At 43.6% G+C, this 18,330-nt stretch overlaps 1 protein-coding gene across 3 annotated transcripts in view; it reads right to left on the bottom strand.

The window, feature by feature from the left end:
* Window positions 1-18,330, bottom strand: part of ADAMTS17 (ADAM metallopeptidase with thrombospondin type 1 motif 17) — a 168,446-nt gene that overhangs the window by 127,268 nt on the left and 22,848 nt on the right. For all 3 annotated transcript variants that reach the window (XR_014504564.1, XM_083411860.1, XM_083411861.1), the window contains exons 4-6: window positions 11,195-11,367; window positions 4,249-4,332; window positions 3,183-3,340 (exon numbers count right to left, since the gene is read on the bottom strand). Coding sequence is in view for 2 of the 3 variants with exons in the window: in XM_083411860.1 (XP_083267986.1) it covers window positions 3,183-3,340; window positions 4,249-4,332; window positions 11,195-11,367 (415 nt within the window). In the remaining variant the exon portion in view is untranslated. The remainder of the gene's footprint in view (window positions 1-3,182; window positions 3,341-4,248; window positions 4,333-11,194; window positions 11,368-18,330) is intronic.

Genomic DNA, 18,330 nt, shown 5'->3' with positions numbered 1-18,330 from the left:
CCTCTGAAGACCAGCTGCTGGGAATCACAGTTGGGGAGAATTCCATTTCTGGACTTCCCAGAGGCATTTGTGAGAACAGGATACTGGAGTAGATTGTCTTGGTTTTTCTTACGTTACAGCATGATGGGGTGCAATCACATAAATAGAAATTTAAAATACAGCTTCCCAGAGATAAGCTGCATTTGGCTCCTCCATTGCCCAAACAAACATAACCTGCCATACAATATCCAGAAAAAAGTTCCTTTTTAGAGGCTGACCCTTAAGAGCTTAGTTCTTATGCTAACTGTAGCAGCTGCAGCTGTTGAAAAACCAGCTCCTGCTTTCCCCTAGCTTAGCCCTTCCAAACTGGACACACTGGGGAGCATCCAGGGACATGTACATGCATTTTGAAAGCCAGCGTTTAATGAAGAAGCTTGCAGCACCTAGCTGAAAATGCTAACTTTTGTGCCACAGAAATCAAAAAGAGTTGAGCCAAGAAATCTTCCAACTGACACACTGTCCTTTCCTATGCAGGGGAAAGTTCAAACAGGACAAAAAAGGAAAAGCAAAAAGATATACAGGAAGGGAAAGGTTGTGGCAACACAGCGCTGGCTTATTTTGCAGGGTGGATGTGGTTTTGCTGAAGCCCTGCATTGGTATGGTGCCCAATTCTCTCACAAAATGAGCTAATCTTTGAGTCCATTATCCAAACCAGTGGCAGCTGGAGCGCCCCATCTATTATTACTTCTGTAAACTTCTCCAAATCCATATAATCTGGAGGGTGTCCCAAGTTTTCCCTGAGTGACTAGCTGCTCCAAACGCTTAAGAACATGTGGCATTCCATTTGGTAAATCAACCCAGTAGCTAAGGAAGGAGAATAGGTAAAATATTGGATCTTTGCTGCTCCTCTCAACAATACAGTGTGCTTGAGTGTGTGTTAAAGCTCACAATGAAGTGGGGAGAGAAATCAGAGAATCCAACCACACCTCAGCTACAGGGTTCAAAGAAGATCAAGAGGTTAGCACTTAACCTCATTTTGAAGCAAGAGTGTTAATTAATTTACATTGTGTAATGCAATGTAAATGTAATGTTACATTTTGAAGCAAGGGTGCTAATTAATTTAAAGCACAGGTAAATCTGGGAATCTAAGGTATCACCTGCTCTCACTTTTTTTTTTTTTTTTTTGCAATTTCTATACTCTGCTTCTCCAGCAATGCTACCCAAAGGGGTCTATATGCAATAATCACAAGGGCCCTAATCCATGTGCCTTGGGATTCTGTAATAAGCCAAGACTTTTCAGCAGTGGCAATCTCACTGAGGATCCTCCTGCTGAAAAACGTGCACTAGACCAGCCCCATTGGATATTTTTGAAGTTGGTTAAGACCTCTCCCATCCTGTAGGGACTTTAAGCTCGGCTGTTAATTCTGTGATAAGGTTTTAACAGAGTTTCATGAGGCTCTATTGACCATTTAAAACTGTTCTTCTATTTTAACTGTATTTGGTTTGCAAATCACCCTGAATCTTAAAAATGAATAACTATGTTGACACCAAGGGTGGATTATAAAGGAGGGGGAAATGCAACACAGGGGAAAAAAATATGGCTCTCCCCATCCCACCATCTGGCTGGCACATGTCTCTGGAAATATTGTGACCCTTTCACGTAAAAGGGTTTACCAAACATACATATGAACCATTTACAAACATAGTATTTGTTTAAACTCGGTTTCAGTAACTCAACTAAGTTTTCTGTGAATCTAAAGCAAGGTAAGGTCTCCAGCATGCTAAGGTGTTGGCAGTCTGACCAGAACATAAGCTAGGAAGGATGAAGCAGGCTGACCAAGCTAAGGATGCAGCACTATTGAACCTGGCAGAGAATAACAGTGGGGTGAGAGATGCACTGCATGTAGGTCCCAGCCACTGAGAAAGAGATGCGGAAAGGAAGTGGGAGTGAAAGGAGGAGGTGCAGCAAAGAGACTGCAGATGAATGGAATCCAGCGCAAGAGAAGGAGAAGAGAGAGTGAGCGTGGCTGGGCTAGAAAGGAGGGCAGGCAAGGAGAAGGAATGTGTGTGTGAGTGAGTGTGAAATTGAGAATGAACAAGCATAGAACCAGGTACTGAACCAGAAGAAACAAGGGAAAGAGATGAAAGATACTGACTGCATTAGGAGTAAGGGAAAGCAGCATCACCTCTGGTGAATTAAGAGGGGAGAGAATACAGATGTGTAATAGGGGATGACAAACATTAACAGGAATGGAGGAAGCAAAGCAGAGAAGAAAGTTGTAAAGTCAGGGGCAGCAGACCCCAGTGGTGGCAGGAGTATAAATAAGCAAACATCAGTGTGTGCCTGGTGATGAGAAAAGCCCTAAGCTTGAAACAGGGAGGTGCTCTCCAGAGGGCAGTCACAATAGGCAGCGTGGCCCATATTTAAGACTGCTTATGTGGTTTTGCTACTGATAATGGCCAATGCTTGATAACAGTGCTGGGCATTTAATAAGGATAAGTGATTAGCAAGAAGCCCATTGTGCCAATAGTTCTGCCAGTTCCACTTTCCACTAGGGCAGTACAGAAAAAGCAAAGAGGATTCCAGCTTCTTTGGACACAACACAGAATGAAAGACCCTGCCCGAGTCCCCAGTAAAGAGCGAAGAGTAAAGGGATGTCTCTTGCAAACAGCACTCTGGGATAGGGTAGGCACTGATTTAAGAATCTCTTTCCATCTCTCCAAATGACAAATGACAGCATCTTGCCGAAGAGCCTCTCAGAACCCAGAGCCAGTGGAGTCATCAGTGGGTTCCTCCAGACATTCCTTTTTATTGTTCATTCATGATTATCTGTGCTCATGATTATACCAGGACAGTCACACGTGATCCCGCTTTTAATACTACTTATGCCCACAAATGTTTGGGGGCAATCATACTGCTTTATTTCCAGTCAGTGCATATCCTGCAATGTCCTGCTGAAATCCAGTAACTTTTCATACCAGAAATGTTCTGTTGTATTTTTGTCATGCTTTTAATGTCCTATAGCCCCTCCAGGCAGAAATAATGTGGTAGCATTGAGGAAGCATCACGAAACAAACTAAAGCAGAACAAATCCACCATCAGTAATGCAACTATTATTGTGTCAAAACATGTTGCAGGATGCACCTGAAATAAAAAAAGCCAGTCTTGGAGGGGATCAATCAATCTGAATTAAAATCACTACCTGGTGACAAAGACAGCAGCATCCACTGGAGGGGTGTCATCTCGTGCTCCCGGCACCTGATTATTTCCAAGGTATTTTGCGCCACCAAATTCTTCATTTTGCCAATGGCAAAAACTCTCCAGGGACCTCTCCCCATGATGCCCAATGGACAGCTTGGCCTTCAGGAAACAAAGAGGAATTGAAGAGACACAAAGCAGGGAGGGGATCAACCCAGGTGGCAAATCTGCAAGCAATGAGTAGGCCATCAGTAGAACATGAACCAAGAATCTTTCATGACAAACTAATATGGACAAAATATGGACAACTAATATGGACTGGAGGAATAACTCTACCAGGGCTAGCTTTCACAGAGGTGGCTGCCTAGACTAGAGGACCACTTTGCATGGGAAAGAAATCTTGCTGCAAAAGCAGAGGGGGTGCATTTTCACTATGCACTAGTACAGGGAGCAATGGGATGAAGATTGCCAAGCAGTATTTTAGCAGCCCAACCAATAAAGTCATGTTCTATCTAGTAACCAGCACTGGGATCTGTAAAATCATTTCTGGGGAAACTTCACCCATAATCATTAGATTCTCTACAGTTCTGCCCATACTCTACCAGGGTCTAGCCTAGTTTTGGTCCCTGGTTTCCAGATTCTGCCATGGTTGTGCCTATGCCCTGGCAGTACCTGAGCCCTGGCAGATTTCTCTACAATCTCTCCCTACTCGTCTAGATTTCTTCAGGCTCTGCTCTAACCCTGCTCTGCCTAAGAGAATATATACATATAATCAAAAATCAGTCAATCTTAAGGATGATAGGAAGGCAAATCTAGCAATGGGCTTGGGGCAGAAATTAACTACAGCCCACCAGTGGATCCAGGTCAATTTCAGGTAAACTGCCACTTCCTCACTTCAGTGAAAAAACCCTCACCAAAGATGGCTACAGCACATGGGTTGTGGAACTCTGTGATCTGTCCACTGCTGTTTTATTTAACCCATCTATCATTTAATGGTTATCAAAGTCACAATTTCAAACAGTTGTTTTGAGCAAAATAAAAACCACCATAGCAGGTTGTCACCAACTTACAGGACGGCTTTGAAGAAGGACAAGCTTAGTCACTCGAATATTGACTTTAACTCCAAGGCTCTGGTGTTGAAACATGTTGTACACCTGAACAAAGGCAGTAACAGACAACAAGCTCAGAATATCATTCCATGGAAAGAAGTTAACTAAGACAAAAATGTTTCCCTGAGATTTATTCAGCAAATAATCTAATGACCATGACCTAACATACTAAACTACTTGCCACAAGTACAAAGAATTTAATTTTATTAACAGTACTTAAATAACTTGCATACTATTTTTCAAGCAAATAGCTTCATGCACATATCTCAGTAGTTTTTACAACAGCCTTACAGAAACACAGGAAGCTGCCTTATAGCAGGTCGGACCATTGATCCACCTAGCTCTGTACTGTCCACACTGCTGACAGTAGCACTCTAGGATTTCATGCAGCCCTCCAGCCCTACCTGGAGATGACGAGGGTTGAACCTGGGACCTTATGCATGGAAAGCGGATGCTGTACTGCTGAGCTATGGGCCTTCCCCAACCTAACTTCTGCCTGACAAGAATCAATCTGCTTACTTTACTTCACCTCTCTTTCTCCTTGTCTTTAAAATAAAATGAAAATGGCAGCTGTAGCTCCGGGGCAATGCACTTTAGGGGAGACTGTAACCCAGGTTTGGCTTGCAACTCACTAGTAACTGGCAACTAATTCAAAGATCCAAGACACCAGACTACGGACTCTGTTTAAGATTTTTAACGAAGGATGAAATAATAAATAAACAAACAAACAGTGGGGTCCAGTCTTTTCGGCAACTGTGCCACAAACAGGGATGGAATTTGGTAATATGGCGCCCTGAGCGAGGACAAAATTGGACTCCTCCTTCTCCTCCTCACAAAACATATTTTTATTTTCACAATAATTCCTTTTGGTACAGTTGTTTTATTGTGGTACCCGCCCCCTCCCAGCTTGGGGCCCTGTGCAGGGGAACCACCCACCCCACCCTAAATCCAACTCTGCCACAAATTAAGTCAAAGAAAAAGCATTACTTTGCTGTGATGTATAATAAATCTGCACCCACCCCAATAGCTTTGGTGGGGGAGTGCTTTTTGTCAGGCATTAGTGTAGCACTAGAGCCTGAATTTGTTGCAGCCTCACAGGCCCACATCCTGTGTTCAGAGTTTCTACAAACCCCTCTGCCTGTGCAATCTGTGATACCTTTTTCAATAGAGTGTCTGCCCATGGTTTAAAATATTGTGCCTTTCCTTGTGAATCCAGAGCTAGGATTTGACTCCACGTCTGCCAGCCCCGACATAGTAAACCAAACCAGCTCTCTTATGTACACAAATGCTAAGCACATGTTCCTTAAATTTGACTCATCTGATAACTTGCCTATCCACAGGCAGCTCTTCTTAAGAAGAACAATATTTTTTAACAAGCTCTCCAAGGGCTAAAAAGAAAATTAATATATGGGTTTAAAACCAAACAAAACACAAGGCATTGAAAAGGCAGCTGAAGGAAAAAAAGATAGATGGTTCTGAGGAAATGGATGGTTGGGCACTATAATCAAAGGGAACACTGAGGTCAAAATATAATTTTAGAGTCATTGAGATAAGTTGAAAGACTGTGGTTTATGCAGGTCAAAAATACTGAGAACCAGTGCTGTCAGAAAGCAAAACGAAATAATGGTGCATTTTGGACTTCAGGAAATAGAATGGAAAAGCAATTTCCTTGAGTTATTCATGTGCAATATAAGAGAATAGAAATATGAGTGAGTACAGAATGGCACAATCTTAAGTTAGGAAGCTCAAAAACACCGCAGGAAACTAGTTTATATGGTTATCTCCAGACTGTACATTCCAGCTAGACAGTTCATCTCTTTTACAGATACGTAATTAAGCCCAGAACTGTATTTCCCATTCCTTGATTGCACAGATACCTCATGTTAGAATATATCAATCGTTCAAAAATTGGAGGAACAAGAAATATTTGCAAATCTTAAGCATCTTCTGTACATTTCGAATTATGCTCTTCTCCACCAACAAAGGGAGCTAAATTCAAAGCACAAATTTGTGTTGCATAAATCCTAGAGTATGTGTTGTGATGAGACGTCTGTCTTTTCTGTAACTTGATTGCTTGCTATCAGGCGATGCCGACACTCGCAGAGCAATCTAGAAAGGGATGCCCGGTGGATCTAGAAGATTTCAGTAAGCATAGATGCCTAGCAGTTCGTTTTGTGCTGCAAAGTACACTTCTGAACAACTGTAAGGATATTAGAACAGCCCCTGAAGATGGACGGTCTCTGAGCTACCTAATAGCTGAAGGTATTCCTTTAACAGGTATTGATGCCTACAAGATGCTTGAAGAAATAAGCACTGACTGCTTCTGACAGGCAGCGGTGGCTGGCAATTTCCTGCCTCATGAGCCGGGAGAGTTCCAGCTGCTTGGCTGCACTCCCTTGCCTTAGAGGTCCTCACTGGGCTTGGTGCCTGGCGACACCAGGAAAGACTAATGATAAGGGCAGGAAATGATGCCTGAATACATAGGGCACCATGTGGACATAATGATATTTCTGTTCCTTAAGCTGAAGACTGGTATGATATTCGGTCCAATGTAGAACTACGTTAAATTCACATAGCAGTATATGCCATGAATCCCTCGGTCCCATCAAGATCAGGCATGTCCCAAACAGAAGGGGAGGAGGTTGGAGATAGAGCTGATGGAGGGCAGGGTAACAGGCACCTTGAGTGGGAACCTGCCCCTTGTAACTCCAGGTGTCACAGATGGGGAAGCAGAGCTACTGGCTCGCCGCACTGCCCCACTCCTGAGGCGTTCATTAGGGAGCGGGGAGATGCTGAACAAGAGAAGCTGGAGGCAAAGGGACAGGACACAGCATTGTCACCATGAACAAAGTGTCACTGTTGTAGGTGCACCTGCCTAGGAAAAGTTCGCAGGTGCGCATGCAGCAGACTCAACCTTTACAAGCTTGGAGGAAGAGGCGTGTCACTCATTGTGGATCACTCGTCTTCCTCATGTACCCTCACCACTCCTGGACCTGCGCTTCATACTGTGCCTGAACAAAGATCTGTTTCTTACTCCAAAGTAAGTGCCACTGTTATTGCATTCTGGGATAGGAGCCTGACAATATACTTGTTTTGCTGGCAGAAGGTTGTTGAGCAACCAAGAGGAAAACCCTGCTCTTCCCAAAATAGTGACAAATAATGCTAGCTTTGTGAGCCTGCAACTCAACTAGTAATTAGTGTATCCAACTATATCAAATTTTGGTTATCTTCAGATGTACCAAATAGAAGAACAGATCTACAATTTAAGAGTGACTTTCTAAGACCTTTGTGGTAAGAGGATGCCCAGATATTGAAATCTATGGAACAGTGATGTTAAAAATAATCTGCTCTTTGGTTAACCTAAATAATTACTTTTCAAATATATACTTTCTTCTTGGTTTTGAAATAAACTTGCCTCTATTTCAAGAAAGACCACAGGCTGACTTAAGAAATTGTAAATGTATATTCTTAGTGTGGCTGCAGCTGTTGCTAAACCATGTGATTAATTTAAGAGCGTCCTGAAGCTGCAAGCAGTAACATGAAATTAGTGATCCCTTGAACATTATTAAAAAGGAAAGTTTATATGTTAGATTTTTTGAATAAAGTTGGGCTTCCCTTTGTAGTTTCCTTTTGGATTTTAAATCACCCTGTTAAGCCTGGTCTTTCCACTTGCAGATGCATCTTAGAGGCAGAGTTGTATGCGGAAATAGTTGTTCTTTTCTTCAAAATACACTAATCTCTATTTTGGGAGTAATGCTTTTATTCCTTGAGGCACCATTTGGTGTTCTGATGTGAGAGGAAGCTTGATGTGAGAGGAAGAAGGATTTTTAACATCACATTATCCATCCCCTTTTCCTGGATGGCTGAAACAATATCATGTGGGTAATAACTATTATTTTTATGTATCCTGCATCCTCAATGTACCGTATTTTTCGCTCTATAGGACGCACTTTTCCCCCTCCCAAAATTAAGGGGAAATGTGTGTGCGTCCTATAGAGCAAATGCAGGCTGTGCCGCTAAGCCGAAAGGCAGAACAGGGAGACGGAGCGCTGCGGAGGGCTCCGTCTTGCTGTTCTAGCTTGGGGACGGCTGCGCGCAAAGCCTCTCCAGGACAGCGGGGTGAAGGCACCCCGCTCTCCTGCAGAGGCTAGCAAGGCTGTTCCCAAGCCAGAACAGCGAGATGGAGGGCTCCGTCTCGCTGTTCTGGCTTGGGGATGGCTGCGCGCAAAGCCTCTGCAGGGCAGCAGGGTGCTGCGCTCCAAAGGCTTCAGGGATCTTTGAGGCTGGGGGTGGGGGGAAGCAGCGCTTCCCCCCACCGCCAGCTCCACACGCTCGGGTGAATGCACCTTGAACGCACCTTGTTTTAGAGGGGGAGAACAAGGAAAAAAATATTTTTTCCCTGTTCTCCCCCTCCTATGGTCCGGTGCGTCCAATAGAGCGAAAAATACGGTATATGATGTGTTACAAGGACCAAAAAGCCTTGAGACAGACAGGTTGTGCATTTACAGAAGTGACCAGAGGAGGAATGACCACTGGGAGCAGAACAGAGAGAAGTGCAATGGTGCATCTGCAGCAACACAACCGGATACCTTCATCTGCCCCAGCTGCAAAAAAACATGTCTCTCCCGTCTCAGCAACCACAGCAAGCCTTCCAACAGTTTGACTTCACCCCTAAAGGTGCACTCCTCCATTGTCTCCCGAGATAGACAGATGCCAACCAGCCTTCAAATGCAGGGCCGTCTTTACCTGGGGGTGCAAGGGGTGCTGGGCACCTGGGCGCTGAATTCTGGGGGGGCGCCAAATATATACCTAACTGTATACCGGTCCCTCTCTATCGGCAGCAGTGAAAAGCAATGGAGCAAAGGTCCCTGCCCACCTCCTCCGTCGCTCTGTTACTCCGTAGCATCAAATATTCCCGAAGAGTCAGGAAACAAAAGCAGTTTTTTCCGTTGCGTTGTTGTTATAGGTGAGCGATTTCCTCTCCAAAAAACGTTCAATAAAAGTTAATTTGATGATAGCTAAACTAAATTTGGGGGCGCTGGGCGGATCTTTGTACCCTGGCAGTGAATATGCTAAAGAGAGCCCTGTTAAAATGCCTCAAGCCAGCCTTCTCCAACCTGGTGCCTTCCAGGGTTTGGGATTACAAATCCAATCAACCCCAGTCAGCTTAGTCAATGCTGAGGGTTGGTAGTGGTAATATACCCAAATATCTGGACTATAGCAAAAAGCCGAACAAAACACTTCCTGCACACAGACAACTAGCAAATCAGGGAGACAGCTGTTAGAACTTGCTCTCTGCAGCAAGGAATTTTCAGAGTTATGAGATTCTCCACCTGTGGTCCCAGGTGGAATGTACTACATAATTCTGCCAGACCATATGCCTTTGAACTCCTAGTTCTTTCACAGAAAGCACTCATCACCACCAAAACCTGACCCTCAGGTCTAGACCAAGCACCCAGAGTTCTCCATAATGGTTTCCCTGGGACATTTAATTTTTTAAAACAATATATTCATAAGTCAATGTTGTCTTAAGGCACAGTTCAAAGCTTTTAAAAGACATTTAAAGCAGAGATTTGGCTTTAGGAGCCCATCATCCGATCTGTGTCTTTTGAAATAATTTTTATTTTTGTTTTCTTTTGAGTTGCATCTATTTCCACCCCTAAATTCATATCCTCATTCAGCAGCTGCAAAAATAAAACCATATTTTGTAATGCTGGCTTTCCTTCCCAACAAACAGATATTAAATTGCTTTAAGCAGATCCTAGCTTTTTTATACATATAAAAAAAACTATAAATATAATGTGTGTGCTAATATGCCATTTTAAGTCTTACTTTGTGGTTTGACTGTAAATGTAATGCCTTACAGCAAGGAGCCAAATTAATAAATCCCCCCCCTCCCTGACAGCAATGCTCTATTTGCTTAAATCCTGGCATACATGCCAAAATTAACATTCTGGTTTCTTTTAGAAGCAGCTGTTCGTCCTGCCATGTTGGAGTAGAGAAGAAACTAAACTCTGCAAGGCCAAAACCTGAACATTTATCAACATTCATAGGAAGACACCAATGACTCCTTGCACCCTTAAGCCTTGATGGAAGTTCATCATTGCCTTCATTGACCATTTGCAATGCAAAACTAGGTTCTACCTTTGTAATTTAACACTAACATTTGGGTGGGTAGTTAGTAGAGGCAAGGGAGGCAATTATTTTTTTTTGCACTGTCAAAGGTACTAAGCAGATCCTACCTAGCATGGGAGGAGGAGCCATTCATTTATGTGGGCAAAAATAAAGGGGTGCAAAGGGGGACACATCAGGGATTGCAGATAAACTTATCCCATACTCTTGGCACCCTCAGTTTCCTGGGGAAGGAGAGCATTTTGACTTTAAAAAATATGATCCTAGATAATAAAGGAAGTTATTAATCTCCAATCACTTCAGCAGGTCTGTTCTGAGTAGAACTAGCACTGGATGCAGCCTAATGAATTTCTCTTCTTTGGTGCTCTTAACAAGAATCAATTTTCACTAATATATGCATTCTTAGGCACACTTTCCCCTAACACACACATTTTTGTACACAGCATTTGGAGAAGTACTAATTATCATATAAAAAGCACAGAAATGAATTGGTTAGAGTCGACATCCTAAATGTTGAAGTTGTTAACTTAAGGAAGTACCGTACTCTGCGTTGCAAGAACCCTTTCTCTCCATCAGTATTACTTGATTCATTGCTGTGAACAGAGAGTTCACATACAATTACTGCACTATGGTTGTCTAAGATGAAACTATGCCTGTCTAAGATATTTCATATAAAAATGAATAAAGAGTTCAAGCTCAAATACAAAAACTAAGCATCAAAACATGGGACTAGTTTTGAATGCAGACACATCTCAAGGAAACCAAGTGAACCTACCATGTTCATCACAGTAAGAATGAATCTTTGAGCAGCATCTGCCCCATGGTATTGGACCATATCAGCATCCGCCACCACGAGTGTTTCCACTGTGTATTCATTTGTGAGCCGAATAGCATTCCTCCGCTCTCTCCAGTCATTGGTAAGCTTTGCCTTTTTTTGCCTCTTCTTTTCTAGAAAGCAAACAACATGTTCAAACATCCTTTCTAGCACTATTAAATATTCTCCTTTGATGCTTTAACTTTGAAGCAACCAGTTTCCACTACTGCAATAGTTGCATTGGATTCCTCTGTTGTACCACATTCAAAGTCATCTGTCCACTAGGAACTGGAGCCCTTACACTAGCAGAGAGAGAATGTAGCCTATTGAAAATGATAGACATGACTTACCTAGGCCCATTAATTTCAGTGTGTCTGCTCTAAACATAACTTAGTTCACTAAAACCCATGGACTTGGCTGAGAACCAGTGACACCTGACATGGCTTCCAACCATATATACCAAGTCATCATGGTTTCTCAAGCTAGTGATTGGGTGAAGTATCTCCATTGGCTCCCACAACTGTTCTGCTGAATCCATATTCAGTGGTACATTCTCTTTTAAATTCCCCAGTGTAGTTTAGCTATAGGGAATAGCCCTGCTCTATTCTGTCTTGGTCAGACCACACCTGGAGTACGGTGTCCTGTTCTAGGCACCAAAATTTAAGAAGGATATTGACAAGCTGGACCATGTGCAGAGGAGGGCTACCAAGATGATCAAGGGTTTGGAAACCAAGCCTTATGAGGAACAGTTGAGGGAACTGGGTATACTTAGATTGGTAAAGAGGAGACTGAGGGGAGATGTGATAACCATCTTCAAACATCTGAAGTGCTGTCACATGGAGGATGGAGCAAGCTTGTTTTTCCTGCTCCAGAGGCTGGGACCTGAACCAAAGCATTCAAGGGACAAGAAAGGAGATTCCAACTAAACATCAGGAATAACTTTCTGACAGAAAGAGCTGTTTGACAGTGAAACAGACTTCCATGGACTCTCCTTGCTTGGAAATTTTTAAACAGAGGTTGGGTGACCATTTTACGTGTATGATCTAGTTGAGATTCCTGCTTTGCAGGGAATTGGACTAGATTACCTTCCAACTCTACAATTCTATGATTCTGCCTTCCTAACCAGACTAGTAAACTATTCATTGCCTCAAAACAGGCTGCCCATTTCCCTTGAGCAAGGATCTTTTCAATAATACAACGGCCATGGCCTCTGCTGCCACTGTGGGCCCCTCAAGGCATACCTGAAACCAATACCCTTCTGCTCATTCATACTTCCATTCTGTCTCGTCAGTGCCTGCATTTGTTCACATCCAGTCCATCCTCTGTCAAACTGTCTGGCAACCGTTCTGCTATATTGCTTTTCTGCCTGAGGCACCAACTATCATCACTCAGTATAGTTTTCTCCCCCCACTTCTAAACTGAAGCAACAGACAAGAAATTGAACCCCACCACACACCCTCCTCCTGAAAAAGAGAAACACACAGAAGCAAAGAGAAAAAAATGCATGTTGTGGAAATACCCTATTGTGATAAAGATCTACCATATATTCACTTTTTTTTGAGATGGTAATGAATAACAACAATTTACACACCAGTGGCTTAATCCCACTAGGCTTGCCTGGGCAAATCCTCATCCTTCTATGTGTGTGTGTTCAAAAAACAGGATATAGATTATTAAACCAGATATACAGCCCACCGTATTCACAGAGGTTTAGGGTAGGTAGCAGCAAATTTCCACAAAGTTGGAGGGCTTCTACTGGCAAAGGGTTAGCAATTTAATTCCATTATAACACCAGCAAGACCACCTCCACTCAAATCAGACTTGGTTTGTCCAGGTTCAAGGGAGAGAGAGATACCGTCTCCAGTTATTCAGAATAAATCTCTTAGTAGCTCAGACTAGGGATAAACATGGGTTGTTACCAAGCACTGTGTGCCAATGAGGGAAGGTTGCAGTGTCTGGGACTTTTTAATTTAGAGAAAAGACAAGTGAGATGGTACGTGATAGAAGTTTATAAAATAATGCATGGCATGAAAAGAGTGGGCACAGAAAGGTCTTTCTCAACTGGGATTAAATAGAAAGAAATGCATGGACATTGCAAAAGAAAGACAGAAAGTTGCTTGCATGAAAAACACTGATTCCACAATAAACTCAAATATGGAAGCATCCTGAATAAGCCGAAACAACAAGACAACTGGCCCTCATTACATGGTTTGTGGGCTGTGTTTGTGTAGGTGACAAGTTGTGCATGCCTGACCCAGGAGGATGAGTTTATTCCATCCTAATTGTTCGGTCTCCAAAAAATAATAATAATAAAATCTTTTTCCTTTTACCACCCCTGTTTCTCATAGCTAGTACGATAGACTGGCAAAAATCCTAATGATTTACGCAGGAATCTAAGTAAATGTATACAGGACTCAGAAGTTGAATGAGGCTGAACAAAGCTTTTACACTTCAGGAGATGGGTATTTATGCTTTTCAGTTCTTACCCAGCAATAAATTTTGCCAGTTTTAAGAAGCAGAGGATAAGCACTATTGAGGAAAAGCAGCTTGCTAAGATCTGCTAAACATTATAGGATTTGCCAGAAACTGTTCAAGTGAGTGTTGGGCCTAGTCGCCTGGCAGTGACAGCAAACACTTTTGCCTTATCAGATTTGCAAGACGTAATTCTTCTGCAGCCACACGAAATAAGGATTTCTGTACAATAAACAATACCCTTTGCATTTACAGTGGTGCCCCGCAAGACGAATGCCTCGCAAGACGGAAAACCCGCTAGACGAAAGGGTTTTCCGTTTTGGAGGTGCTTCGCAGGACGAATTTGCTATGGGCTTGCTTTGCAAGACGAAAATGTCTTGCAATTCCTGGGGGGTTTTTTCCGCTCCCTACCCCCTTTTTCTAAGGCACTAAACTGCTAATAGCATTTTAGCAGCTAATCTGCTAATCCCTTAAACCTTTAATAGCCGCTAATAATCCGCTAATCCGCTAATGGGCTTGCTTCGCAAGACGAAAAAACCGCTAGACGAAGAGACTCACAGAACGGATTCTTTTCATCTTGCGAGGCACCACTGTATCTATCTATCATCTATCTATCTATCTATCCCTATGAGAATTCACGATTGCTCAGTCATTCCAATTGTGACCTGCCGTGATTGAATTACAAGAAAGGTAGGTCTGCCTTTACTGAAACCCCTTAAGCCCCATGCCTGACTCCTAATTTAACCCAGGTCAAACCCCCCCCCCAACTTTCCCCTATGAACAGTTGCCCGGGTAGGGGGCAGCCAGGTTGCCCCAACCCCTCTGCAAGTCAAACGCTGACCAAGGGTGGATCTGACTAGGCAGCCAAATTAAACAAAAGCCATAAACAGCTGGAGACCAGACTGCCCTCTTCTGCCAGGCACAGGGCCCACCAACAGACACAGGGGATGAGATACGGGCCAGGGGTGGGGTTTCAATAGAGGTTTGGGGGCGAAATATTGCCCTTGCCCCATGCAGCCTTCCAAAAGTCATGAGGGGAGGGGGGACTGCCGTACCCCCGATCCTCCTTCAATTTGAGGTACTGATGCTCAGGTAAGTCATAAAGAGTTACTATGCTGCCATTTTAAACAGCCATGGCTCCCCCCCCCCAATAATTCTGAAAGGCATATTTTGTAAAAGGTGCTGAGAGTTGGTAGGAGGCCCCCGTTTCCCTCACAGAGCGATAATTCTCTGAGGGGTTTAACGGTCAATCCGTTTCCCCAGGGAATTCGAGGTATCACTGCCCTTAAACTACAGTTCCAGAAATATTTTTTTGGGGGGGCATGACTGTTTAAAGTGGTATAGCTTTAAATGTATGCTTTGAACGTGGCCTATGTTTCCTGCAGTTATTGCTAAATTTGAGGGATTCAAGAAGCAAATACAGCTGGAGTCCCCCCCCCCCATACAATAATTCTGAGCAAAAAGTTAGGTTTTTCTTTTTCTTTTTAAGGCTGCGGAACCAGGATTCCAAACTGATAACCGGACAGCGCTGCCTCTCATCTCCCTTGGCAGTCATCAAAATGGCTCGCTACCTTGTTTAGCAGAATACGGGCTCTCCAAGTGGAGGGCTGAAGCTTCACGTTTTGCGTTGAAAGTGCTGCACGTCCAACCTCACTCCAACACTGCCACCCCTCTCTGCCGCTCACATCACCCCCACCGCCAATTCCTGGCTCATAAGCTACAAAGTGTTTCACGGGACCCAGTATAAGGGAAAACTCAAGAGCTGTCCGTTGATGCTGGCTGTCAAAAGATTTTCATTATTGAGGTGGGAGAAGGTTTGCCGGTTGGCAACTAACCTGAGGCAAACTGGAAGAGGAGAGGAACAGCTGCATGCTGGGAGTTGGCAGCCATGACGGCTGGCATTCGGAGTGCCTTTGCATCCAATGCCCACTTGTTCCTCACCAGATGATGCAAGTGTGAGGAGAGTTCTGTGGAATTTTTCAGAACGTTCCTTCAAGCACTCTTCTTTCCCACCGCCTCTCTCTCCCACCAACCTATTCTCCATGGTTAAAGCCCTACACTGTATTTCTTTCCCTTTATTTGAAAGAGAGACAGAGAGGGAGTTATTCTGGTCTCATAACCCAGAGTAACTGCTATGAAGTACGGTTGGAGCTGGACACAACAAAAAAGAAAAGAAAACTGTGCCTGACAATGAGCAAGCCTTCAAAAAGAAAAGTGTCAAACTAAAAGAGGAAGAATGGCCACATTCACACCATCCATTTAAAGCACTATGATATCATTTTAAACAGTCATGTCTTCTCCCCAAGGAAACCTGGGAGCTGTGGTTTGTTGAGGGTGGCTGAGAGTTGTTAAGACCCCTATTCCCCTCCCAGAACTACATTTCTCCTCCTGAACTAAGCCCTAGTACAGAGTTTCCTGGGAAGAGAGTTTGACTGTTAAACCACTCTGGGCTGGCTGACAGCCAGCAGAAGTGACCCCAAGAATTCACAACGATAATGAGGTTGGGTGAAAGTGATCCCAGTTCCTTCATTATATGGGATAAAGATCAGCACTGTCTTTTATTCAACCCTGTTTTTGGGGGACTTGGGCAGACCTTAGATGTTCCCACAGAGTGATGGAAAGGGCCACAAACAAGAGTATTTGGAATTATTTTAATGGGGCTGAAAGGACTGAAGAAGAAAGCTCTCTGAAAACCTCCAGCAGCACTGAAGAAGGCTGAAGCCACAACAGCACATCTTCCCTTTCTCCTCTGGTATCATCTGATTTATAAACCTTGGAATGGTATTCCCTCTGTGAAGCAATGAAACCCCAACCTAAAATAAACAAATAGCCAAACGGGCATTAAAAGCCATGCAGCTCAGATGTGCAAGTATGAGCATGAAAGTCATAAAACCCAAGCAGACCGAGTGGCAGAGAAATGTAAATAACAAGCACCAAAATCTGACGTTTTTTAATGTTTGATGTTTTATCGTGTTTTTAATATTCTGTTGGGAGCCGCCCAGAGTGGCTGGGGAAACCCAGCCAGATGGGCGGGGTATAAATAATAAATTATTATTATTATTATTACAAATTATTATAATAATTACTGGAGGCTCTTTCAAATGGTGATGTTGCAGAGCTGGGTAAAATGCCCGGGACTGACACTTGGAGCCTTCTACATGCATAGCATATGCTCTACTCACTGAGCTGAGGGTCTTTCCTTATGCAAAGCAGGGGTAGCAAACTTACTTTCATTCATCCATCCATCCATTCATTCTATAATCACATTCCTCCAAAGAGCTCAAATTGGCCCCCTCCCCTCCATATCATTCTCAACAACCCCTCTCTGAGGTAGATTAGGCTGAGAATTTGTGGCTGGCCCAAAGACACCCCACTGAACTGGGTGGCCAAGTAGGGATTTGCACCATTTCCCCAGGTTTATTTAGTATTTATTTAATCAATTGCATGATGTAATCAGCTTTAGCATCCTGAAATAAGCCCTAGTACAGAGTAAACTGGGTACGGAGGGACCTCAGGTTAAGTACTTAATTCATTCCGGAGGTCTGTACTTAACCTGAAACTGTTCTTAACCTGAAGCACCACTTTAGCTAATGGGGCCTCCCGCTGCTGCTGCTGCGCCGCCGGAGCATGATTTCTGTTCTCATCCTGAAGCAAAGTTCTTAACCTGAAGCACTATTTCTGGGTTAGCGGAGTTTGTAACCTGAAGCGCATGTAACCTGAAGCGTATGTAACCTGAGGTACCACTGTACATTTCATTTTTTATATAGAAAAATACAACAGTGATGATGGCAACATAAGAAAAGCCCTTGGATCAGGCCAGTGTCCCACCTAGTACAGCATCCTGCTCTCACAGCAGCCCACAAGCAGGACCTGAGTTCCACATCACTCCCCACTTCTGCAGCCTCCAGCACCTGAGTATTCAGAAGCACATTGCCATGAGTTTGTCTAAACAATGGGTAGGCAAACTAAGGCCTGGGGGCCAGATCCGGCCCAATCGCCTTCTAAATCCGGTCCGTGGACGGTCTGGGAATCTGCGTGTTTTTACATGAGTTGAATGTGTCCTTTTATTTAAAATGCATCTCTGGGTTATTTGTGGGGCATAGGAATTCGTTCTCTCCCCCCCACCCAATATAGTCCAGTCCCCCACAAGGTCTGAGGGACAGTGGACTGGCCCTCTGCTGAAAAAGTTTGCTGACTCCTGGCTCTAAACCTCTTTTAGTTTAACTATGCACTGTGTGAAGATGTACTTTCTTTTGCCTTGTCCTGAATCTATCAACATTCACCTTCCTGATTATAGTGATATGCAAAGAGCTTGTGGCTCCCTCCTTGTCTTTCCACCGGCAGATGACAACTTTCTTATTCCGACAGGTTTTGGGGAAGTGGCTGTTTTGAAGGAAAGGGCTGTTGCTGTGATGTTTCACTGTAATTATTTCTATGTTTTAAGTCAGTGGTCAGCTACCTTTTTCAGCCGTGGGCCGGTCCACCATCCCTCAGACCATGTGGTGGGCCGGACTGTATTTTGGGGGGAAATATGAACAAATTCCTGTACCCCACAAATAACCCAGAGATGCATTTTAAATAAAAGGACACATTCTACTCATGTGAAAACACACCGATTCCCGGAC

This window comes from Podarcis tiliguerta (assembly GCF_965153285.1).
Source record: "Podarcis tiliguerta genome assembly, chromosome: 14".
In the NCBI taxonomy this organism is placed as follows: domain Eukaryota; kingdom Metazoa; phylum Chordata; class Lepidosauria; order Squamata; family Lacertidae; genus Podarcis; species Podarcis tiliguerta.
This window is presented reverse-complemented; position numbering and strand designations above follow the sequence as displayed.